This window comes from Coregonus lavaretus, assembly GCF_964263955.1.
Source record: "Coregonus lavaretus genome assembly, chromosome: 20".
In the NCBI taxonomy this organism is placed as follows: domain Eukaryota; kingdom Metazoa; phylum Chordata; class Actinopteri; order Salmoniformes; family Salmonidae; genus Coregonus; species Coregonus lavaretus.
Window position 1 is genome coordinate 44,434,416 of NC_140007.1, and position 18,264 is coordinate 44,452,679.

At 44.3% G+C, this 18,264-nt stretch overlaps 1 protein-coding gene across 1 annotated transcript in view; it reads left to right on the top strand.

The window, feature by feature from the left end:
- znf335 (zinc finger protein 335) overlaps positions 1-18,075 on the top strand; it is a 45,057-nt gene extending 26,982 nt beyond the window's left edge. Inside the window, exons 14-30 of the mRNA XM_084184931.1 lie at positions 81-99; positions 1,971-2,090; positions 2,322-2,398; positions 2,675-2,835; positions 3,104-3,324; positions 3,957-4,056; positions 4,271-4,359; positions 4,539-4,673; positions 7,056-7,213; positions 7,408-7,585; positions 8,487-8,693; positions 9,389-9,531; positions 10,447-10,589; positions 11,021-11,313; positions 12,684-12,827; positions 16,018-16,123; positions 17,003-18,075. Of these exons, the coding sequence (XP_084041057.1) occupies positions 81-99; positions 1,971-2,090; positions 2,322-2,398; positions 2,675-2,835; positions 3,104-3,324; positions 3,957-4,056; positions 4,271-4,359; positions 4,539-4,673; positions 7,056-7,213; positions 7,408-7,585; positions 8,487-8,693; positions 9,389-9,531; positions 10,447-10,589; positions 11,021-11,313; positions 12,684-12,827; positions 16,018-16,123; positions 17,003-17,124 (2,416 nt within the window). The 3' untranslated portion in view covers positions 17,125-18,075. The remainder of the gene's footprint in view (positions 1-80; positions 100-1,970; positions 2,091-2,321; positions 2,399-2,674; positions 2,836-3,103; positions 3,325-3,956; positions 4,057-4,270; positions 4,360-4,538; positions 4,674-7,055; positions 7,214-7,407; positions 7,586-8,486; positions 8,694-9,388; positions 9,532-10,446; positions 10,590-11,020; positions 11,314-12,683; positions 12,828-16,017; positions 16,124-17,002) is intronic.
- The last annotated feature ends 189 nt before the right edge of the window (positions 18,076-18,264 follow it).

The window sequence follows — 18,264 nt, forward strand, 5'->3', positions numbered from 1 at the left end:
GTTTAGATTTGAGATTGATCAACTCGAAGTTTAATCAATCAATCATTAGATCCCCTAACATATTTTTCTTCCTTTCACAGGAAAACAAAGTCTGAGTCAGTAAGTATTTTCCCCTTTTATCAATAAATGTTAAATTACCATAGTGAGGCCTTTTCTATCCAGATCATTCTTTTTTTTTGTGATCCAATTGACATTTTATAGTCATTTAGCAGACGCTCTTATCCAGAGAGACTTACAGGTAGTGAGTGCATCCATCTTTCATACTGGCCCCCCGTGGATCATCCCTTATAAAATAACCAACTATATCAATAGCATAAAGGAACTTTAAGTTTAGGCCTTTTTAAGGAAGTAATTATCCATATGGGCGCCGGAAAAGTCATCGCATGCGAGGTTGAAAACCAAATGACCCATAACCCATCCTCATCCGTCTTAATGGCCTGTCATTAAATATTTAATACAAGCTAAAGTTATCAACAGGAGCTTATTTCCCAAATATTCTAGCCTAAGAGGGTGTTGTCCTAAAGTTGTGGCTTTCAAAAACAACAAGAACAAAGCTAGGCGTAGGCTATTCTCAAACACAGCTTTATGATAGATCGAACAAACAATATTATTTATTTTTATATTATTTTATGAGGCAAATAAAGCAATTATTATCCAGTTGTGAAGATGGTAGACTGCTTATTTCCAGCCTATGATGTCACTACGGTAAGACAGACCGTTCCTCATCACAGTCACTGCTCCATCATGATGTAGTCCTATAACCTAGCTCACTACGGTAAGACAGACCGTTCCTCATCAGACAGTCACTTCTCCATCATGATGTAGTCCTATAACCTAGCTCACTACGGTAAGACAGACCTCATCAGACAGTCACTTCTCCATCATGATGTAGTCCTATAACCTAGCTCACTACGGTAAGACAGACCTCATCAGACAGTCACTACTCCATCATGATGTAGTCCTATAACCTAGCTCACTACGGTAAGACAGACCGTTCCTCATCAGACAGTCACTACTCCATCATGATGTAGTCCTATAACCTAGCTCACTACGGTAAGACAGCCCTCATCAGACAGTCACTGCTCCATCATGATGTAGTCCTATAACCTAGCTCACTACGGTAAGACAGACTGTTCCATCATGTGGGTGCCATCATGTGGGTGCCATACATGTGTCTCCCGAGTGGCGCAGTGGTCTAAGGCACTGCATCGCAGTGCTAGCTGTGCCACTAGAGATCCTGGTTCGTATCCAGGCTCTGCTGTAGCCGGCCGCAACCGGGAGACCAATGGGGCGGCGCACAATTGGCCCAGGGTCGTCCGGGGTAGGGGAGGGAATGGCCGGCAGGGAGGTAGCTCAGTTGGTAGAGCATGGCGTTTGCAACGCCAGGGTTGTGGGTTCGTTTCCCACGGGGGGGCAGTATGAAAAATAAAAAGAATAATGTAAGTCGCTCTGGATAAGAGCGTCTGCTAAATGACGTAAATGTAAAATACAGACACACCTGTTCTGCTCCTCCTCCAGAAAGAGTTATTAGAACAGGTTTGCCATTGCTTGCACTTGCCAGGCTTTAAAAAAACATATTTCGTCATGATTCGTCCAGTTGCATTCGATTTTGCATTATAGCCCAACTGTCATTTTAGTTTGAGTTTTTTTGGGGGGGGTGACCAATAGGGGCAATAGAATCGTATATCACAATATTTCTGGGTACATAATCACGATAGGACAAAGGTTGACATCGCCCAACCCTACTAAGCTGTTGTTCCCATGTCCAATGTGGTCTGTCTGACTCTCAGCAGGTATCTAAGGTGTTGTTCCAATGTGGTCTGTCTGACTCTCAGCAGGTATCTAAGGTGTTGTTCCAATGTGGTCTGTCTGACTCTCAGCAGGTATCTAAGGTGTTGTTCCAATGTGGTCTGTCTGACTCTCAGCAGGTATCTAAGGTGTTGTTCCAATGTGGTCTGTCTGACTCTCAGCAGGTATCTAAGGTGTTGTCGTTCCCGTGTCCGGTGTGCCACAGAGTCTATCCCATGCAGAAGAGACTCACTCAGCACATGAAGACACACAGTACCGAGAAACCACACATGTGTGACAAGGTAACAGCACTGAGATGTACATACACACGTACAAGAAAGTCAATTAAATTAATTAATCTTAATTATTAATTGCCAATCAATGATTTCTTAAATGTGAATGAGGAGACCTGTGTATTATTGGAATGGTTAATCACTGTCATCATTAACCATTCCAATAATCCACTCAAATCAATCATGTTTCTAGTTTTCTTTTTAAATCTTTATAAATCTCTGTATTTGCTTTGACTTCAGTGTGGGAAGTCCTTCAAGAAGAGATATACGTTCAAGATGCATCTCCTCACACACATCCAGAGTGTGGACAACAGCAGGTCAGTACAGGATGTAGTGCCATTTTCACTGTGCCTCTTAGCAGAATATAGCCTCTTAGCAGAACATTGCCTCCCAGGACTGACTAGGGTTATGTTCTGCGAAGAGGCTAAGGTGGGGCTCAGTACACACTGGAGCAAAAACAATTTGTACCGTGAAAGAAAACTCAGCTAGTACCTCGATTTCACCCTGTTTCAAAACCTTTACTCCTACCGTACACGACCCAGTCGACATGTTTAGATTCAAGACCTGCGATCTAATGCATGTTTCTGTTCTAGGTTCAAGTGTGAGTTCTGTGACTACGACTGTGACAACAAGAAGCTCCTGCTCAACCACCAGCTGTCCCACACCAACGACCGGCCCTTTAAATGTGACTACTGTAAATACTCCACCTCTAAAGAGGACTTCCTGGTCTCACACCTGGCCATCAAACACACAGGTGAGTCACCAATGATTTGGTGACAGTTGGGACAGTAGGTAGCCGAGAGAGGTTAGCGAGACAGAGCAGTAGCCAAAAGGTTGCTGGTTCAAACTGCGGGCCTGGCGTACAAAGTGGGAACTGAACTGCTGGTCTCTGCTCTCCAGCCATTGTACCCGGCACTCAACCCCTTAATTGGTCTCCATCCAGGGGCGTTGCACTGAGACTGACCCTGAGCCTCTCAGTGGCTAACGTGTGTTTTTAATGTGTGAATATTTCTTCCTCCCAGGAGAGAAACCGTTCTCCTGTGAGATGTGCCACTTCATGACGAAGCACCGTAAGAACCTGCGTCTGCACGTCCAGTGTCGCCACCCGGAGGCGTTTGAGGAGTGGAGCGCTACTCACCCCGAGGAACCCGTCAGACGAAGGAGGAGACCCTTCTTCACCCTGCAGCAGATAGAGGAACTCAAACAGCAACACGACGACACACCGGGCCTACAGAACACCATCGTATGTCTAGAGAGCCTGGTCCCAGATCTGTTAGGGTTGATTTAGAGGCATAGCCTGGTCCCAGATCTGTTAGAGTTGATTAGCCAACTCCTATGATCTCTGGCATGACAGATCTGTGGCATGACAATGACCATAGCAGTTGGAAAGACATCACATGTCCCCCCTTGTAGCTCAGTTGGTAGAGCATGACGCTTGCAACACCAGGGTTGTGGGTTCGACTCACTAACTGTAAGTCGCTCTGGATAAGAGCGTCTGCTAAATGACTTAAATGTAAAATCACAAACTGATCTGGAAACAGGTTTGAAGGGCCATACTTGTATTTCTATGCATTAGAATGAGAAAAGCTGCAGGTTCTGAATTGGTAAAGCTGCAGGTTCTGAATTAGAAAAGCTGCAGGTTCTGAATTAGTAAAGCTGCAGGTTCTGAATTAGTAAAGCTGCAGGTTCTGAATTGGTAAAGCTGCAGGTTCTGAATTAGTAAAGCTGCAGGTTCTGAATTAGTAAAGCTGCAGGTTCTGAATTGGTAAAGCTGCAGGTTCTGAATTAGAAAAGCTGCAGGTTCTGAATTAGTAAAGCTGCAGGTTCTGAATTAGTAAAGCTGCAGGCCTGTGACTGTTTTTTCCCATGTGTTAGCTGGCAGTGGATCCTGAAACACTACAAGCCATGCAGACAATGCAGAACGCCTCAGTCTCCCAAGATGCAATGGGAAACACCACCATCATCTACGAACAGGGTCAGTGATTCCTGCCATACAAAGGACAGACAAAAATTACATGGATTAAAAAAGACATGCCTTTTTATCGCTCGATATAAATGTATTGTCTCAGCAGAAATTGGTCCGTTGATCACCACCAAACCCAATAGGAACATTTGCATATAATGTATATTATATTGAGTGTAAGGCATGACTGAACCATGACTGAGACTGTCTCTCTCCGTCTCCACAGCCGGGAACTCAGACCTGTCAGCCCAGAATGCTCTGGATCTGCTGTTGAATATGAGCAACGCCAGAGAGCTGGTGGGAAACTCACTGCAGGTAAAAGGCCCAAAGCTTTGGTTTTACATCCTGACAAGGTTCTATCTTGCCCTCTATCTGACCTATCCATGCTTAGTTGATCTATCCACGTAAGGAACAGTAGAGACATGCTATGGTCTGCATGAATAGCAATACATCTAGTTTCTGTCTATGAGCAGCCTGTCTGTCTGTCACCTCAGGTACAGGTGTTGAAGTCGTCTGACTCAAAGGTTCTAGAAGCAGGCTCCTGGACGGGCGTTACCTCGGCGACGGGGGGGGGACAAAAAGTTGTGACCTTTCACGTGTCTGAGACTGGCGAGACCCTGGTGCAGGAGGTACATATATGGAATATATTATTACGATATATATTATATACTATTATTAGGATATATTATTGTATACTATTATTATGATATACTATTATTATGATATATTATGATATACTATTATTATGATATATTATGATATACTATTATTATGATACAGTGGGGAAAAAAAGTATTTAGTCAGCCACCAATTGTGCAAGTTTTCCCACTTAAAAAGATGAGAGGCCTGTAATTTTCATCATAGTTACACGTCAACTATGACAGACAAATTGAGAAAAAAAATCCAGAAAATCACATTGTAGGATTTTTAATGAATTTATTTGCAAATTATGGTGGAAAATAAGTATTTGGTCACCTACAAACAAGCAAGATTTCTGGCTCTCACAGACCTGTAACTTCTTCTTTAAGAGGATCCTCTGTCCTCCACTCGTTACCTGTATTAATGGCACCTGTTTGAACTTGTTATCAGTATAAAAGACACCTGTCCACAACCTCAAACAGTCACACTCCAAACTCCACTATGGCCAAGACCAAAGAGCTGTCAAAGGACACCAGAAACAAAATTGTAGACCTGCACCAGGCTGGGAAGAGTGAATCTGCAATAGGTAAGCAGCTTGGTTTGAAGAAATCAACTGTGGGAGCAATTATTAGGAAATGGAAGACATACAAGACCACTGATAATCTCCCTCGATCTGGGGATCCACGCAAGATCTCACCCCGTGGGGTCAAAATGATCACAAGAACGGTGAGCAAAAATCCCAGAACCACACGGGGGGACCTAGTGAATGACCTGCAGAGAGCTGGGACCAAAGTAACAAAGCCTACCATCAGTAACACAATACGCCGCCAGGGACTCAAATCCTGCAGTGCCCCCTGCTTAAGCCAGTACATGTCCAGGCCCGTCTGAAGTTTGCTAGAGTTCATTTGGATGATCCAGAAGATGATTGGGAGAATGTCATATGGTCAGATGAAACCAAAATATCACTTTTTGGTAAAAACTCAACTCGTCGTGTTTGGAGGACAAAGAATGCTGAGTTGCATCCAAAGAACACCATACCTACTGTGAAGCATGGGGGTGGAAACATCATGCTTTGGGGCTGTTTTTCTGCAAAGGGACCAGGACGACTGATCCGTGTAAAGGAAAGAATGAATGGGGCCATGTATCGTGAGATTTTGAGTGAAAACCTCCGTCCATCAGCAAGGGCATTGAAGATGAAATGTGGCTGGGTCTTTCAGTATGACAATGATCCCAAACACACCGCCCGGGCAACGAAGGAGTGGCTTCGTAAGAAGCATTTCAAGGTCCTGGAGTGGCCTAGCCAGTCTCCAGATCTCAACCCCATAGAAAGTCTTTGGAGGGAGTTGAAAGTCTGTGTTTCCCAGCGACAGCCCCAAAACATCACTGCTTTAGAGGAGATCTGCATGGAGGAATGGGCCAAAATACCAGCAACAGTGTGTGAAAAGCTTGTGAAGACTTACAGAAAACGTTTGACCTGTGCCATTGCCAACAAAGGGTATATAACAAAGTATTGAGAAACTTTTGTTATTGACCAAATACTTATTTTCCACCATAATTTGCAAATAAATTCATAAAAAATCCTGCAATGTGATTTTCAGGAAAATTTTTTCTCATTTTGTCTGTCATAGTTGACGTGTACCTATGATGAAAATTACAGGCCTCTCTCATCTTTTTAAGTGGGAGAACTTGCACAATTGGTGGCTGACTAAATACTTTTTTTCCCCACTGTATATTATGATATACTATTATTATGATATATTATGATATACTATTATTATGATTTATTATGATATACTATTATTATGATATATTATGATATACTATTATTATGATATATTATGATATACTATTATTATGATTTATTATATACTATGATTATGATTTATTATTATTATATTATGATATACTATTATTATGATATATTATGATATACTATTATTATGATATATTATGATATACTATTATGATTTATTATATACTATGATTATGATTTATTATTATTATATTATGATATACTATTATTATGATATATTATGATATACTATTATAATGATATTCTATTATTATGATACATTATTATCTTATTATGATCTGTTATGATATACTATTATTATGATATATTATTTATTATTATGATATTATTATTATTATTATTATTATGATATTATGAAATACTATTATTATGATATATTATTGTATATTTGCTGCAGTTTGTTTTTAGTGTTTCATTTATAATGGGCTGGACCTTTACTTCTAGATGACGTTGTGCGGTGTTCACTGGGTTTGTTGTCTGTTCTGTTTGTTGGTGTTCATTTTTGTGTTGGTGTGAAAAACAATCAAAATGTTAAATCACCAAAATAATGATCCATTAGGTCCAGGAGGTGCAGGAGGGTTATGAGGCGGGGACCAATGAGAATGGAGAGATCACCCAGGTGGCCATCCAGGACTACGAGAGGGCAGAAGGCTTCAGTGTGTTGGAACAGGTGGAACAAGCTACAGAGGAGATCCACAGCACCGGACCTGAATACAGGTACAGTCAATCACATCAGTCAGCTACAACACCATGGTCTCACCAGGGTTGTGTTCAGTAGGGCAATGGGAAAACAAAAAACCTCTGCTCTCATTGGACAAGTTCAGGTAGAACTCCCCTGTTTTCACTGTGTTCCCGTGTGTGTGTGTGTGTGTGTGTGTGTGTGTGTGTGTGTGTTGTTGTTGTGTTTTCAGCAGTGGCGAGGGGAGTCCCCAGCCCATGGAGGAAGAGGAGGAGGGAACAGAAATAGTCAGAGAGAACGGAGAGAAGTTCTACCTGACCTCCGGGCTAGGAGACGGGGTGCTGCAGCAGAACAGAGAGAAGTTCTACCTGACCTCCGGGCTAGGAGACGGGGTGCTGCAGCAGGTCGAGGTAAGCCTAAAGAGAGCCACCACATCCATAGCTCTGTCTATTCATTTGATCCATGTGGTCAGGATTGTGGCTTTTAGGTTCTGTTCAGTTGAACAGCCGATGGCTGAGAGGTCATCAGAGTGGCCATTAGTACGGTTTCGCCACGTTTTTTGTCGTCCCAGAAAAATTTTCACGATCGGGGTGAAATCCTGTGAACTCGCGTAGTTTGAGCTGGTCAAGGACGCACCGATGATGGCTGTTCCGTTCTCCAGACCCCTGTCGGATGTCCCGATTTTTGAAATTTTCTGACATGTCAGAAATGTTGGTTGTGCAATTTGTAGTCTGAACAGTGCTACGACGCAATTGGGCAACGGCTACTGACAATAGCCAATGAGCACTCAGCATGTGAGACCAAAATGATGATGGTGAAGAGGAAAGCAGCAGCAACAACAACAACAACAACAACACGCACCGTGAGGACAGAGGGGATGGGAGACAGACTGGTGGCGCTGTGGAGAGAACACAGCTGCCTTTTCAATATCAAACGTTTTATATGACCTCTAATTCACTCTGTAGAATAGAAAGTCCATATTGTCCTCGTCTGCCCAACCATTGGCTGGTCCATATTCTCCGCCGCCGTCTCTTTTTTGATGATAATAACAACCGAGAAACGCAGGGCAGGATAAACTAGGGAGCACCCACGTCCTGGGGTTGAGGATGGACGGAATGAAAGATTTGGGACAAGGAAATGTGAGCAAGTCCAAGTTGTTAAGATTTTAGAAGTCATGTAGTGTATGGCCTGTATTAGGCTGCAGAAAGCCGTCTCATCCTCCCTCTGTCTGAGGCCCCAGGTTCCCCCACCCCAGAAGTCTGCTGTCTGATAAGTCTCATCTTTGTGCTCTTTCTTTCTTTCTTTCTCCAGCTGAGCAGTGAGGCCCCAGGTTCTCCCTCCATGGTGGGTTCCCCCCAGCAGAACCAGCTCAACCCTAAGAGGTTCTCCTGTCGTATCTGCATGGAGTCGTTCCATGGCCGCAGTGACATGGAGAACCACAAGAGGGCCCACATCGACCCCTCCACCTTTAAATGTCCCGACTGTGACTTCACTGCCTCCTCCTGGCCAGTTGTCAAGGTGGGGGGACTATCTTTTATCAGCTCTGAGACATTTGAATCTCATGGTGAATCATCTTGATTTCTCTCATCCTCTTTCCTTGCCTCCTTGAGGAGAATATCTGAGGGATGAAACGTTCTCCTCCAATGCCTTTTCAGAACGAGACTAGGAGACTGGGCACGAGGGAGGCTAGGAGACTGGGCACGAGGGAGGCTAGGAGACGGGGCACGAGGGAGGCTAGGAGACGGGGCACGAGGGAGGCTAGGAGACGGGGCACGAGGGAGGCTAGGAGACGGGGCACTAGGGCTCAAGGCTAGGAGACTGGGCACGAGGGCTCAAGGCTAGGAGACTGGGCACGAGGGCTCAAGGCTAGGAGACTGGGCACGAGGGAGGCTAGGAGACGGGGCAAGGGGGAGGCTAGGAGACGGGGCACGAGGGAGGCTAGGAGACTGGGCACGAGGGAGGCTAGGAGACTGGGCACGAGGGAGGCTAGGAGACGGGGCACGAGGGAGGCTAGGAGACAGGGCACGAGGGAGGCTAGGAGACGGGGCACGAGGGAGGCTAGGAGACGGGGCATGAGGGAAGACTTTTGACAGTCACCACATAGATGAGGTTGAATGTATCGTTGGCAGCCTGTAATGGCAGCGTTGACCTAGTAGTGACCTACAACTGCTTCCAAAGCATGTCATCACAGGTTTGTCCCATTCTTTTCCCAGACCCACATGGGCATGCATGCCTACCTGAGACCTCACAAGTGTCCAAGCTGCAGCTTCGCCTCCAAGAACAAGAAGGACCTGAGGAGGCACATGATGACGCATACCAACGAGAAGCCCTTCACCTGCCAGATCTGTGGACAGAGGTATGACCCAAACTTGTTTTATTAGGGATTGTAGATAGATACAGTGCACTGGAGCAATTCTCTATCAAAGTAAATTCTTTAACCCAAAGTCCTCCCTACACAAAGGCATTGATTGGTGTAAACATGGGCTAAAGCAGTGATGACACTGATGTCCCTTCGAGGAACTATGAGGTGTGCCCTGAAACTTTCCCTAATCTGAACACTCACTTATAAATGGCGGCATTTTTATTTGGGAGCACCAGTGCCCATAGAAGGAAAACCAACCCTGGAATAGCCAGGCACACGTGAGGCTGTTGTTACATTAGTATCATTTGAGGGGCGCGCATCACCAGCAAAGTCATTTGCATCATTTTACTTTTCCTGTGAGAACCATTAGCAAAGGCAAGTCTGAATTTAGGCTGAGCTGAACCACAGCCTCTGCCATAGAAACAAACAGAGCACGGCTTTATGTTCATCATGGTTGGACCTTTACGAAGCAGAAAACAGCTCGTCTCAAGCCCAAATCGTTCAAAAGTAATGACCCATATTAAGTTTATTATATTGCATTTTCGCGGGACGCTCTTAAAGGGGTACACACAAATTGATCATCTTGAGTAAGAAACTATGACAATAGTTCAAATAAACCCTACTTAATCTTTTTTTTTTTTAAACTATGTTTTTACAGAAAATTGATGATTTGCAGTATGGGTCAGATAAGGACATTTTAGGTGTACCGCAGAATATTATATCAAGGTGTGCCACGGTTCCAAAAGGTCTGGGAACCACTGGGCTAGAGAAAGGTTCCACCATATTTCTTACACCAGTCCTTTCCTTTTAAATTCACGAGGGAAGTGAACAAGTGCACACTTGGAGCAGAAAGGGTAGAGAATGGTGACTCCGTGGCTGATTTTGTGAATATCCATGTTACCCTATCAGGTTTAACCGTAACGGCCACCTCAAGTTCCATATGGAGCGACTCCACAGCCAGGACCCTCCGACGAAGAAGACCCGCTCTGGAGGAGGCTCCCAGCAGACCGTCATAGTTAACAGTGATGAGGAGGCTCTCGCCACGCTACAGTGTAAGGAACCATACAACGGGGCGGCAGGTAGCTTAGTGGTTGAGAGCGTTGTGCCAGTAACCGAAAGGTCGCTGGTTCTAATCCCCGAGCCGACCAGGTGAAAAATCTGTCGACGTGCCCTCGAGCAAGGCACTTAACCCTAATTGCTCCTGTAAGTCGCTCTGGATAAGAGCGTCTGCAAAATGACTAAAAATGTAAATGTAAAATGTACTACAAGAGCCTCCACACTAGCACGCATACACTGATCATTTCACTGGTTGAATAAGTCCATCTCCATCCATACCATCTGACACAGTTTATATACTGTACACACACCTCTAGGGCAATACACAAGCTCCCCCCAAAGGTGGTTTGAAATGCTAACATGAATGTTGTTGTATGGTAGGCATTAGCCCATTGTCTGACCTGTCTCTGTCCTTGTGTGTCTCCAGCAGCTCTGCAGGCAGGACAGACCATCACTCCAGAGCAGCTACAACAGGCCTTGGGTCAGGACCACATCGTAGTGTCCCAGGAACAAGGCCTGGGTCAGGACCACATCGTAGTTTCCCAGGAACAAGGCTTGGGTCAGGACCACATCATAGTGTCCCAGGAACAAGGCTTGGGTCAGGACCACATCGTAGTGTCCCAGGAACAAGGCCTGGAAGACCAAGTGGAGGCCACTTACATCCAGCAGATCACCACAGTGGACGGACAGACGTTACAGTACATGACAGGAGACAACCAGGTGACTGAAGATCAGGGGTGTCAAACTCATTTTGGGGGGGGGGGGGCACATTCGGTCTTCAACGAGGTCCAGGAGGCCGCACTGAAAATCGGTTATATTTCCTCGCGGCCAAAATTTGCTAAAAAGTCATCTATCCAGTCCTTTGGTATTTTCAATGTTCCCTGACTGTCTAGCTTTCATTTCGGTTATTATTATCGAGCTGGACACAGTCAATAAACTGTATGAATGTGTAGATCCATTATCATTTTTAAACAGTTTTGATTTGGTTTTAGTCATTTTTTTAGTTTATTGAGTTCAAAATCCCCAAATGTTTTTCTTTATTACATTTTTTTACTCAAACCCAACCGCGGGCCAGATTGGACCCCCCTGGCGGGCTGGATGTTTGACAGCCCTGCTGTAGATGGAGCTATAGCGAGATACCAGAGGTGGAGGTATAGGAGGACGGGCACATGGTGTTCCATGGTTTCCATGGTGTTCCATACCTTTCCATTCCAGCCATTACGACGAGGCCGTCCTCCTCTACCTCCACCCACCAGCCTCCTCTGCTAGATACGTACATACGTCTATTCCTTTACAGATGGAACTAGATACGACTACTTACAGTCCATTCGGAAAGTATTCAGACCCCCTTGACTTTTTCCACATTTTGTTACGTTACAGCCTTATTCTAAAATGGATTAAAACCATAAATCCTCATCAATCTGCACACAATACCCCAAAATGACAAAGCAAAAACAGGTTTTTAGAAATGTTTGCAAATGTATTAAAAATAAAAAACATACCTTTATTTACGAAAGTATTCAGACCCTTTGCTATGAGACTCGAAATTGAGCTCAGGTGCATCCTGTTTATTATGTGGTATTGTGTGTAGATTGATGAGGATTATTTTATTTTTTAATCCATTTTAGAATACGGCTGTAACTTAACAAAATGTGGAAAAAGTAAAAGGGTCTGAATACTTTACGAATGCACTTTAACAGTATGATAGACGGGACAGACAGTGACGATGTAATTCTCCTGCTTCACCCTCCCAGGTCTAATTGTCCTACTTCACCCTCCCAGGTCTAATTGTCCTGCTTCACCCTCCCAGGTCTAATTCTCCTGCTTCACCCTCCCAGGTCTAATTGTCCTGCTTCACCCTCCCAGGTCTAATTGTCCTGCTTCACCCTCCCAGGTGTAATTGTCCTGCTTCACCCTCCCATGACTAATTGTCCTGCTTCACCCTCCCAGGTCTAATTGTCCTGCTTCACCCTCCCAGGTGTAATTGTCCTGCTTCACCCTCCCAGGTCTAATTGTCCTGCTTCACCCTCCCAGGTCTAATTGTCCTGCTTCACCCTCCCAGGTCTAATTGTCCTCCCTCACCCTCCCAGGTCCAGTATATCATCTCTCAGGATGGAGTCCAACACTTCATTCCTCAGGAGTACGTGGTGCTAGCAGACGGGAACCACATCCAGATGTCAGATGGCCAGATCATCCAGTATGAGCATGATGGGGCCTTCCTGCAGGAGCAACAGGTGAGAGAGAGAGGACCCCAAAAACACTCCATCACCCAAAAAAATTCAATCCCAAAATTACTCAATCCAGAATAAAACTGTATTTTAGTATAATTATCTATGGAATCTATACAGTGCATTCGGAAAGTATTCAGACCCCTTGACTTTTTCCCATGTTACGTTACAGCCTTATTTTAAAATGAATTAAAATAAAATCCTCATCAATCTACACACAATACCCCATAACGACAAAGTGAAAACAGGTTTTTAGACATTTTTGCAAATGTGTTAAAAAAACAAAAACAAATACCTACCTACCTTATTTACATAAGTATTCAGACCTTTTGCTATGAGACTCGAAATTGAGTTCAAATGCATCCTGTTTCCATTGATCATCCTTGAGATGTTTCTAGAACTTGATTTGAGTCCACCTGTGGTAATTTCAGTTGATTGGACATGATTTGGAAAGGCACACACCTGTCTATATAAAGTCCCACAGTTGACAGTGCATGTCAGAGCAAAAACCAAGCCATGCGGTCAAAGGAATTGTCGGTTGAGCTCCGAGACAGGATTTGGCCTGAATGCCAACCGTCACATCTGGAGGAAACCTGGCACCATCCCTAAGGTGAAGCATGGTGGTGGCAGAATCATGCTGTGGGGATGTTTTTCAGCGGCAGGCACTGGGAGACTAGTCAGGATCGAGGGAAAAATTATTTGCGGAACAAAGTACAGAGAGATTCTTACATTTACATTACATTTTAGTCATTTAGCAGACGCTCTTATCCAGAGCGACTTAAAGTTAGTGAGTGCATACATTTTCATACTGGCCCCCCGTGGGAATCGAACCCACAACCCTGGCGTTGCAAACTCCATGATGAAAAGCTGCTCCAGAGCGCTCAGGACCTCAGACTGGGGCGAAGGTACACCTTCCAACAGGACAACGACCCTAAGCACACAGCCAAGACAACGCAGGAGTGGCGTCGGGACTGGCTCAGCCAGAGCCCAGACTTGAACCCGATCGAACATCTCTGGAGAGACCTGAAAATAGCTGTGCAGCAACGCTCCCCATCCAACCTGACAGAGCTTGAGAGGATCTGCAGAGAAGAATGGGAGACACTCCCCAAATACAGGTGTGCCAAGCTTGTAGCGTCATACCCAAGAAGACTCGAGGCTGTAATCGCTGCCAAAGGTGCTTCAACAAAGTACTGAGTAAAGGGTCTGAATAGTTATGTAAATGTAATTTTTATTTTTATTTTTTACATTTCTAAAAACTGTTTTTGCTTTGTCATTTATGTGGTATTGTGTGTAGATTGTTGAGTGAAAAAAATGATTTAATCAATTTCAGAATAACGTAACAAAATGTGGAAAAGTCAAGGGGTCTGAATACTTGTATACTGTACAGTGAGGGAAAAAAGTATTTGATCCCCTGCTGATTTTGTACGTTTGCCCACTGACAAAGAAATGATCAGTCTATAATTTTAATGGTAGGTTTATTTGAACAGTGAGAGACAGAATAACAACAAAAAATCCTGAAAAACACATATACATTTATATATATATATATATATATATATATATATATATATATATATATATATATATATATATATATATATATATATATATATATATATATATATATATATATATATATATATAAATATAAATATATAAATATTTTTTTATTTAATTGATTTGCATTTTAATGAGGGAAATAAGTATTTGACCCCCTCTCAATCAGAAAGATTTCTGGCTCCCAGGTGTCTTTTATACAGGTAACGAGCTGAGATTAGGAGCACACTCTTAAAGGGAGTGCTCCTAATCTCAGCGTGTTACCTGTATAAAAGACACCTGTCCACAGAAGCAATCAATCAATCAGATTCCAAACTCTCCACCATGGCCAAGACCAAAGAGCTCTCCAAGGATGTCAGGGACAAGATTGTAGACCTACACAAGGCTGGAATGGGCTACAAGACCATCGCCAAGCAGCTTGGTGAGAAGGTGACAACAGTTGGTGCGATTATTCGCAAATGGAAGAAACACAAAATAACTGTCAATATCCCTGGGGCCTGGGGCTCCATGCAAGATCTCGCCTCGTGGAGTTGCAATGATCATGAGAACGGTGAGGAATCAGCCCAGAACTACACGGGAGGATCTTGTCAATGATCTCAAGGCAGCTGGGACCATAGTCACCAAGAAAACAATTGGTAACCCACTACGCCGTGAAGGACTGAAATCCTGCAGCACCCGCAAGGTCCCCCTGCTCAAGAAAGCACATATACAGGCCCGTCTGAAGTTTGCCAATGAACATCTGAATGATTCAGAGGAGAACTGGGTGAAAGTGTTGTAGTCAGATGAGACCAAAACCGAGCTCTTTGGCATCAACTCAACTTGCCGTGTTTGGAGGAGGAGGAAGGCTGCCTATGACCCCAAGAACACCATCCCCACCGTCAAACATGGAGGTGGAAACATTATGCTTTGGGGGTGTTTTTCTGCTAAGGGGACAGGACAACTTCACCGCATCAAAGGGACGATGGACGGGGCCATATACCGTCAAATCTTGGGTGAGAACCTCCTTCCCTCAGCCAGGGCATTGAAAATGGGTCGTGGATGGGTATTCCAGCACGACAATGACCCAAAACACACGGCCAAGGCAACAAAGGAGTGGCTCAAGAAGAAGCACATTAAGTTTCTGGAGTGGCCTAGCCAGTCTCCAGACCTTAATCACATAGAAAATCTGTGGAGGGAGCTGAAGGTTCGAGTTGCCAAATGTCAGCCTCGAAACCTTAATGACTTGGAGAAGATCTGCAAAGAGGAGTGGAACAAAAGCCCTCCTGAGATGTGTGCAAACCTGGTGGCCAACTACAAGAAAAGTCTGACCTCTGTGATTGCCAACAAGGGTTTTGCCACCAAGTACTAAGTCATGTTTTGCAGAGGGGTCAAATTCTTATTTCCCTCATTAAAATGCAAATCAATTTATAACATTTTTGACATGCGTTTTTCTGGATTTTGTTGTTGTTATTCTGTCTCTCACTGTTCAAATAAATCTACCATTAAAATTATAGACTGATCATGTCTTTGTCAGTGGGCAAACGTACAAAATCAGCAGGGGATCAAATACTTTATTCCCTCACTGTATGTGCATTGCTTACTCTATTGTTTGAAAAACGTATGTTCGATTGTTAACTGTTTTAAAACTGTCTCTTTGCAGATTGCCCTGAGTCATGACGGGCAGATCCAGTATCTTCCCATCAGTTCAGAACAACAGATAGTCAGTCCTGAGGACCTGGAGGTTGCTGAACATTCTGCTGTCACCGGTATGTTTACACTGTCTGCTTCACACACATTCTGCTGTCACCGGTATGTTTACACTGTCTGCTTCACACACATTCTGCTGTCACCGGTATGTTTACACTGTCTGCTTCACACACATTCTGCTGTCACCGGTATGTTTACACTGTCTGCTTCACACACATTCTGCTGTCACCGGTATGTTTACACTGTCTGCTTCACACACATTCTGCTGCGGTTCTCCACTCCTGCCAGCTTCTGGGTGTGCAGGCTTTCCTTCCAACCTTGTAGCAACACCTGGTTCAGTCCTTCCAACCCTGTAGTAACACCTGGTTCAGTCCTTCCAACCTTGTAGCAACACCTGGTTCAGTCCTTCCAACCTTGTAGCAACACCGGGTTCAGGTTATCATGGTCTCTATACGTAACACCAGGATTTGTTGATTATTTGAATCAGTAGTTTTAGAGGGGATGGGCTGGAACACAAGCGCTCAAGAACTGGAGGTGGAGAACCTTGAGAAATGGTTATTCTCTTGTCAGTTGGTTAACACTACCTTCTGTCTCTCTCTGTCTTTCTCTCTGTCTCTCTCTGTCTTTCTCTCTGTCTCTCTCTGTCTCTCTCTCTCTCTCTCTCTCTCTCTCTCTCTCTCTCTCTCTCTCTCTCTCTCTCTCTCTCTCTCTCTCTCTCTCTCTCTCTCTCTCTCTCTCTCTCTCTCTCTCTCTCTCTCTCTGTCTCTGTCTCTGTCTCTGTCTCTCTCTCTCTCTCTCTGTCTCTCTGTCTCTCTCTCTCTCTGTCTCGCTCTCTCTGTCTCTCTCTCTCTCTCTGTCTCTCTCTCTCTCTGTCTCTCTCTCTCTCTGTCTCTGTCTCTCTGTGTGTGTGTGTGTGTGTGTGTGTGTGTGTGTTCCAGCGGTAGCAGATGCAGCCTTGCAGCAGACCCAGACGGTTTATACAGAGGCCACACAAGAACAGCTGGAGCAGCTACAACAGCAGGGCATCCAGTATGATGTCATCACCTTCACCGATGAGTAGAGACCTCTGTCGGGCGGGACGGCTCTCTGTGATTGGCTGTTTGCGGACCTGTCTGCTATTGGCTGCCTGATGACAGTATGTAGTGCAGGACTAGCACGGTGGAACCACGAGGACAAGTGACCTCCGGCGGGTTCGATTGGCCTGAGCGAGACTGCAGAGAATCGTTGATCTACAAATCATCTTGTAAAATCATCCCAAACAACTACTCATTATGCGATCAAAGATTGTCAAATCTGGGCGGGGTCTTGCCTAGGTCGATCCCCTAGAACACACTGCTCTACTCTAGGAGCTCTGCCGTGCTTCAGATATCTGGGATGATAGGAACAGTACGAGAGAGGATTTTAGTGGCTTGTAGACTTATCACTCATATTGGCAGTGTTGAATAGAATAACTCTCACTGTTAAGTAGATATACAAACAGAAGCTTTTGTAAATTCTAAACATTGCACCCCGTCGCTTCTAAGTTAATCATGGGGGCTGCTGCACATTAAAGAACGGTTGGAGTTACACACGGTTGGATGATTTATTGTGCGCCCCCAAATGGCACCCTGTTCCCTACATAGTGCACTACTTTGACCAGAGCCTTGATCAGAAGTAGTGCACTAAATAGGGAACAGGTTGCCATTTGGTATGTAGCCCTCCTCTGTAATGATTTAAGATCTGCGGTTTCCTCAACAAGACGAAATTAAAATGACTCTGTTTTAGAATAAAGCACAGCTTCCAATGGACCTTTTTAGTTTGGAATAGGAAAGGACTGTGTGAAGACTATGCCTCTGGAGGATCGGATGACTGTGACTACAGGGTTGATTGTGATTTGCAGTTTAAAGGGAGTGGTTAATCATTTGGTAATGTACATATCTTTTTGCATATGAAGCATTTTGTTCCATGATTTGCTTGAATGAAAATCGCTGAATAAGCTAAAAGCTGATGCCAAATAAATCATTACATTTTACATATTAGTCATTTAGCAGATGCTCTTATCCAGAGCGATTTACATGAGCAATTGGGGTTAAGTGCCTTGCTCAAGGGCACATCCACATATGTTTCACCTAGTTAACTCGAGGATTCGAACCGGCGACCTTGCTGACCCAATGCTCTAACAGCTAGAGGTATTATTATACTACTTGAAACCGTGATACCT